The 7,348-nt window shown below is 37.7% G+C and overlaps 1 protein-coding gene across 3 annotated transcripts in view; it reads left to right on the forward strand.

The window, feature by feature from the left end:
- The window catches only part of LOC105036228 (uncharacterized), a 20,618-nt gene extending 13,485 nt beyond the window's left edge, over positions 1 to 7,133 (forward strand). For all 3 annotated transcript variants that reach the window (XM_010911993.4, XM_073256608.1, XM_073256609.1), the window contains 4 exons: positions 1,805 to 2,138; positions 3,407 to 4,444; positions 4,547 to 4,696; positions 6,478 to 7,133. In XM_010911993.4, coding sequence (XP_010910295.1) covers positions 1,805 to 2,138; positions 3,407 to 4,444; positions 4,547 to 4,696; positions 6,478 to 6,912 — 1,957 coding nt within the window. In that variant the 3' untranslated portion in view covers positions 6,913 to 7,133. The remainder of the gene's footprint in view (positions 1 to 1,804; positions 2,139 to 3,406; positions 4,445 to 4,546; positions 4,697 to 6,477) is intronic.
- The last annotated feature ends 215 nt before the right edge of the window (positions 7,134 to 7,348 follow it).

Consider the following 7,348-nt stretch of genomic DNA (forward strand, 5'->3'; position numbering starts at 1 on the left):
AGCATTTGGTGGACACAAGGTGGTTGTGGGGGTTCATGGCATGCATTGTGGATGGCTCATGCAATGGCAAACAAGTTGAGCTCAAGGCAGGCTGCTAAAATGATATTAGTATTTGACCTTCCTAACACAGAATTTTTATGTATCTAATTTAAAATTCAATTATTGGTACAATAACTATGTCAAACTAATCCTTTGTTTTCTACCAAGTCACAACTCACAACATTATATCATGAATAAAGCAAAATGCTAAAACAGAGGCCTAAATATGACTAAGGGACTTTGTTGTTGTACATGCTATTCATAAAATTTTAGAAAAAATCCACTTGGAAACTGGTCTAACCTGCTGTGGGCTTGTGGCACCTCCCTGGATCCACCTTACTGAGTTAAGGCCTATCATATTGCTCGTCATCAGTTAGGATGCCATGCTAGGGTGCCATAGGCCATGCATGTAACTTCTGGGCTAAAACCGCCATGATGGCCTCCCTGACCTGTTTTGTTTTCAAGAACAAGAATATAGGTTTTGTCACTCACTGGGCTGCATGGACCAAGACAGGAATTTACGTGGTGTTGCAATTGCAATTTGGGCCGATTGCATTGGGTTGAAGTCTAACCCTGGCCCTGCCCAAGCTGGCCTAGTTTGGGAAAAGAGAGAGATAACAATAATGTTACTCGTCTGAAACTCTGGAGCATCCATTATTGTGGTTCTTTTGCATGAAAAACCTACCAACAAGCGCTTTTTGGAGTTGTGGTGGGAGAGATTTTGATCTGTTGATAAGAAAGTAAACTCTGTTTTTTTTTTTTTTTTTTGTTTGCTTTAGCTCAAGCTTTAGGTGTTTGCTGTAAATGACTCTGAAGCAATGAGGATGTCTGGATCTGTCAAAAATTCTTTTACCAAAAGGAAGTGCAGCCTTTTGGTTTATATGTTGTTCAGATATGTAGCCTGAGGGGGGGCATGCAGTCTGTAAATCGTAGTATTTGGTTCAGAGTCAGACTACATTGAACTGTACCAGTCTCACTTTGTGCTTGTGTGTTTGGTGAAAATCTCTTTGCCATCTTTCTCTCATATACGTCAATTTCAATACAAAGAAGCCACCACAGGATAAAGTGCCTGGAAGAAACCAGGTTATCAAACTGATCTTGGCTTGTAATAATAGTTTTCAGACTCGGGCATTTTTCCCAGTCAGTATTTGTGCTTGAAGGCATATCTCTGTGGTTCTGTATATGTTGAAGCTGAAATGTACCAAGTACTGCTGTCATGATGAAATACAATATGGAAGTAAGTCTATAAGTTTTGTTTCCATCTATGACTGTTTGGGGTGAATTCTAGAAACATATCTTACAGCATTTTAGCCTTTCATATTTATCTTTTGAACGCCCAATCTTGCTGTTAAGAGTCTTCAAAGTTTTAACATATGGTTATAGTTTCATATCTTGCTCTATCACATATTCTTTCATTTGCAGCTATTCTGTCCTCACTCCTCCAATTTACAAGACATATCTTCTAGAGTGTTGAAGCTTGCAAGAACTGTTTAGAGAAATTTTAGGATAAGTACAAGGTTAACTATAGAGGGACCAGAATATCACTTATAGAAAGTGAAATTAATATATGCAAAGTGCTCTTTAGAGCACCTTTTCTTATGCAGTATTCTGCATTCTATTCAGATTACCGGCCTTTCTTGTGCAATACCAGTCAGCAGTCATGCAAGTGATTTTTTGGTTATCATACCTGCTACCAGTTTCTTGTGTTCTCCATCCTCCTATTTTGCTTATCAACAATGTGGTGACAACATGTTTATTGGCTTAGGAAATTTCATCAAAGTCTTGATCTGTTGGCATGGAAACGGAAAATAGAAGAAGCACCTGGTTTAAAAGCTCCCAGGAAAGAGAAACGTGTGAAAAGAGAAAATAGGACCCAGGCACCTGTAGAAGCACCATATGTACCTCCAAAGCAAAAATTGACTGTGAAATCCACACCAGAAAAAACTATTGACATTTTTGAAGGAATGACAATCCTTGAGCTTGCTAAGAGAACAGGTGCAAAAATTGGTGCACTGCAAGAAATACTTACAAATGTTGGTGAAAAAGTTGAATCGGAGTTTGACCCCCTCAGCATTGACATTGCTGAGCTGGTTGCAATGGTAGACCTTTTCTTTTCTCTCTCTTTTTTTTATAAATTTATTTTGATATGTTGTTTATTGGTTCTGAAACCTTACTTCTGCTTAACCAGTTTGATGAATGCTTTTTCTTGTGGGGTGTATGCAATGGAGAATATTTACGCATTCTCATAACGGGAACCATTGTACCCTTATTTTCCATTTGAGATCTTTATGGGCTCCATAAATCTTCTTTTAGTGCCAACAATTAGTTTTTTCATGCTACAGTCCCGCACCATCCTTCCTCTTTTTGTCCAACTTTTATTGTGGATAGGGAGGCCCTAAGCAGACCATATCATAACTTTTGCTGAATTTCTAGTTGATTCACTAAATGAATGAGATGTCAGCCATAGATTATTAGTCAAATCATTTCACTTCTGTGGAGGGGTTTGACATGTTCATATATGTGATATGGCATTGCATCATCATTTATCCTGGTTCAAATTCTCCTGTCTTATATGTCTATGATAGGTTTAACTAATCTCTAATTCTTACGTTGAGCTTCTTTCGCCTGGCTGTTAGATGCCAGTCCTTTCCTGTCTTTACCAGGCTTTTGGACCAAGCATCCTGTTTAAATTATAAGCATTTGTAAAAAGCAGTTTACATAATTATATTTGTAGTGCAACACACACTAAAAAGCGGTCCTTTTGGAATTTTACTGGACCATCCTACCCTATCTCTTAACTGCTTACAAGAACATTTGTTGATGTTAATCAACTTGTATGATGTGTGTTCATTACCAGATTGTGTACATTCGCTAAACTAAATTTGTGAATTCATCTCAGGCTAGGAGTATAATGGTCCAGCAACCTCCAAAAAAATTGTAGCTGTTTTCTGCAGATATGAAAATAAAGTGGAGTTTCACATGTGTATGCATGAACACTTGCATCATGCCTGCCTGCTTGCTTTATTGTGATTTATACTGTTACAAAGCATGATGGAGACAATGGAGTTTCAGGATAGAAAGAACTCCCAATTTTGTACGATCATGTGAATACTTGACCACGTCGACGAAGATGCTTCTCAAGATTTCTTGTTGTAGACCAAATTGGAGTAACAATTGTTTTTCACATTCAGTTTTGCTGAAGCTGACCTTAAAAAAGTTATGGTTTAAGGCTTGGCACCATAGAATTGAAATACTTCCACCCGTTGATTGTAATGTCTTTCTCATTTTATAAACCTTCTGTCTCACATCCTCTGTAGCCATATATGCTCGGATAAAAACTTTTTTTTGATTCTCCCTTCCATTGCAGGAAGTAGGGATTAATATTAGAAGGCTGCACTCTGATGAGGGTGCAGTGCTTCATTCCAGACCAGCTGTTGTGACAGTCATGGGCCATGTAGATCATGGTAAAACTTCTCTTTTAGATGCCTTGCGACAAACATCAGTTGCAGCCAAGGAGGCTGGTGGAATTACCCAGCATTTGGGTGCATTCGTTGTTGATATGCCATCAGGAGCCTCAATCACATTCCTCGACACACCAGGGCATGCTGCATTTAGTGCAATGCGTGCCAGAGGTGCTGCAGTTACAGATATTGTTGTTCTCGTGGTGGCAGCAGATGATGGTGTGATGCCACAAACGCTGGAAGCTATGTCCCATGCAAAGGCAGCTAATGTTCCAATTGTGGTAGCTATAAACAAGTGTGATAAGCCAGCAGCTGATCCAGAGAGGGTGAGAATTCAACTTGGTTCAGAAGGATTACTGTTGGAAGATTTGGGTGGTGATGTACAGGTGGTTGAAATATCTGCTGCAGCAAAAACTGGATTGGATAAACTGGAGGAGGCTTTGCTCCTTCAGGCTGAGATGATGGACCTGAAGGCCAGAACAGATGGGCCTGCCCAAGCTTATGTAGTTGAAGCCAGGCTTGACAGGGGTAGGGGGCCTTTGGCTACTGCAATAGTGAAGTCCGGGACCTTGGTCTGTGGGCAATATATTGTTGTGGGAGCAGAGTGGGGGAGAATAAGGGCCATTAGGGATATGGTGGGGAGGGTTACTGAGTCGGCAAGACCTGCAATGCCAATTGAGATTGAAGGACTCAAGGGTCTTCCCATGGCCGGAGATGATGTTGTTGTTGTGGATTCAGAGGAGAGAGCAAGGATGCTAAGTAGTGGGAGGAAAAAGAAACTGGAGAAAAATAGGCTTCAGAAGGTTAGTGAAGAAAGGATTGACATACCAGATTCTTCAGAAGAGGTGCCTCAAAGAGTTGAATTGCCTATTATAGTTAAAGCTGATGTGCAAGGTACTGTTCAAGCAGTTACGGATGCATTGAAGAGTCTAAATAGTCCACAGGTATGTTACAATTGTGAAATTCATCTTACAATAATGAAAAGTGGTGCCAGAATTTCCCTGTATTAGTGGAACTGACATGCCTAATTTAAATCTTGTTAACAGGTTTTTGTAAATATTGTTCATCTTGGTGTTGGGCCAATATCTCAATCTGATGTTGATTTAGCCCAAGCTTGTGGTGCATGCATAGTTGGTTTTAACATTCGCAACCTGTCAAGTGCTATTAGTCTGGCAGCAGACAAAGCCAACATAAAGGTATTGTTATGCTGCTCTAGCATTAACTTCTTATTCTTGCTGCTATTATATCAGTTGGTAATTTGTAGTGACTAGAGACTGGAGTTATATTTAGCAGTCATATGTGTGGCTGGAATCATCCAGGGTTTAACACACTTTGGCAGATAAACTATAGTAACAATTTATAGTGATGATATTAGTTTATAGACTGTAAAATTTACGTGCCTTTTTATATGTATATGGAATAAGCTTGGTAAGTTAACTAAGGTTCTATTTGGCTAAACTTTTAGAGTGCTAGAAAGTGCTTTCTAATCCTCAGAAAGTACTTGGGGTGATACAGTGATGTTTGGTAAAAAATCGGAAGATTGTTTTGACTTTACCAGAAAGCTGAAAAGATTTACTTGGGAATGCTCTATTTTGAAGCTTTCCCCAAAAGTGCTTTCTGGTTAATGTCGGAAAGCTGTTTTAATTTAAATGAATTTTTTTAATGACAGAAATATCCACTAACAAATCTCATAATTATATCATATTATATTATTATACTATAAATATAATATAATAATAAATTAATATTATAATATATTATAAATATATAATATAATCTATGATAGTATTATTATATTATTAAATATAATTTGATATAATAATATTTATTAATAATATAATATTATTATATTATAATAATATAATATGTTATAAGCTTCAGTTTTACAAAGATTTGGTGTAGCATGCTGAAGAAGCCAAAATCAAGCTTCTGATCCACCTAAAGTTGGATGGACTAAATAGTGATGCTTCATTTTATCAAGGCTTTTGCGCAATGTTACCTAGATGTGACACGGTTGTTGTGTCCAAGTGTCCAGAATGTTGGACGGGGAACCTCCAAAAAAGTAAGATATGGGAACATGTCAATATTATAAAGAGATATTATCTATAAATATGTACAGCTTTTTGTCTATAATGTGCAATTTGTTGGATGAACAATTTTGTAATTTGATAAAATTGGGAAAACTTTTACTGGTGCTATGATAGACTTCTATGTGTAAATACTAAAAATTGATATGCAATTGTGATGACATCTTGTTTTATTTACTTTGTATCAAGGAATGTCATGAAGTGTCCTAGTTTCTGGATACATCCAAATTTTGAAATGTTTGATTAACGCTGCTCTTATATTTAATATGTCAATGCCTATATTGACTATGATATTGTGGTACGTAATAGGTACCATTATTTGCTGAGTGCTAACACAGGTTAGGATGGACATTACTGGTTGCTAAAATAATTTAAATTTGCATTTCAGTTCTGTTGTAACTGTGATCATTTTATTGTGGCATCATGTAAATATGAACATTTTGTTTCTGTAAGAAATATGGCATTTCATGTCATACTACATTCTCATTCTGTTGGTACTTGATGTGACTTGTAAATGTTTGTATTGCGTAATTTAAGATACTTAATATGCCAACTAACAGGAACTAAGAACTAACATTATATCTGATTAAATAAACATAGAAAAACATAAGTAAGAGTCCTCATTACCATACTTATGTTGAATAGACGTGGCGACAGGGAGAGAGAGAGGACAACACAATTTTTTTTTAAATAATTTGCTCCCCTGGCTTGTTTCCTACCCTGCTTGTCTAAGAAGTTGACTTGTCTTTGTGAAAGTTTTTCCAATTCTCAATCAAAACGGCCAGTATCAGAACACCCTCTTATTGGCATGACAACTGTTGCATGGAAGTACCTGTATATGAACAGAAACAGGTGAATATGAGCTGATGACAGTTTTATCTTCTTTCTAGATCTGTCAGCATAGGGTTATATACCACCTCCTCGAGGAAATTGGCAAGCTGATTGTGGAGACGGCACCAGGGACTTTTGAGACAGAGATTGCTGGAGAGGCTGAGGTTCTGAGCATCTTCGAGCTCAAAGGGCGGAGCAAATCGAAAGGGCCCGATGTGAAAATTGCTGGGTGTCGGGTCATTGATGGTCGCTTCACCAAGTCCTCGACCATGAGGTTGTTGAGGAGTGGGGAGGTTGTGTTTGAGGGTTCATGTGCATCACTAAAACGGGAGAAACAGGATGTAGAGACTGTTGGGAAGGGTAATGAATGTGGACTTGTAATTCAGGATTGTGATGATTTCCAGATTGGAGATGTCATCCAGTGCTTGGCGCAGGTGATCAAGAAGCCCAAGTTTATATCATCAGAGAGTGGAGCTGTCCGTATTGAGTGCTGATGATTGACAGGGACCATAAGTTTTTTTTTTTTTTTTCCATTTATATTATTTTTCTGATAATTTATACTGCAGGAAGTTAACATAAGGCATCTTTTTGTAATACCCTCAGTGGTTCTAGTCTTGTAAAACTTAAAACGAGATTATAATTTTGAGATTCTCACTGTGTATCATAACATTTTTGATATACATAAAATTTTGGAGGAAGATATATCTTTGTTCAATGGTTGTAACTTACTGTGGCCAAACAGACGATACGTGCTTTATGTCAGTCATCAATAAATTATATATAAGTACCTTGAAACTTAGAATTGGATTTGTATATAGTTTTGTTTCTCCTTCCCTATTTTCTGGAAATGATGGGCCACTTTGTTGACGCAATTCATGCCAAGCATGGCTACATATTCACAATCTTGTGCAACCAGACATGCTAGCTCCA

The sequence above is a fragment of the Elaeis guineensis genome, chromosome 4 (genome assembly GCF_000442705.2).
Source record: "Elaeis guineensis isolate ETL-2024a chromosome 4, EG11, whole genome shotgun sequence".
Taxonomy (NCBI): Eukaryota; Viridiplantae; Streptophyta; class Magnoliopsida; order Arecales; family Arecaceae; genus Elaeis; species Elaeis guineensis.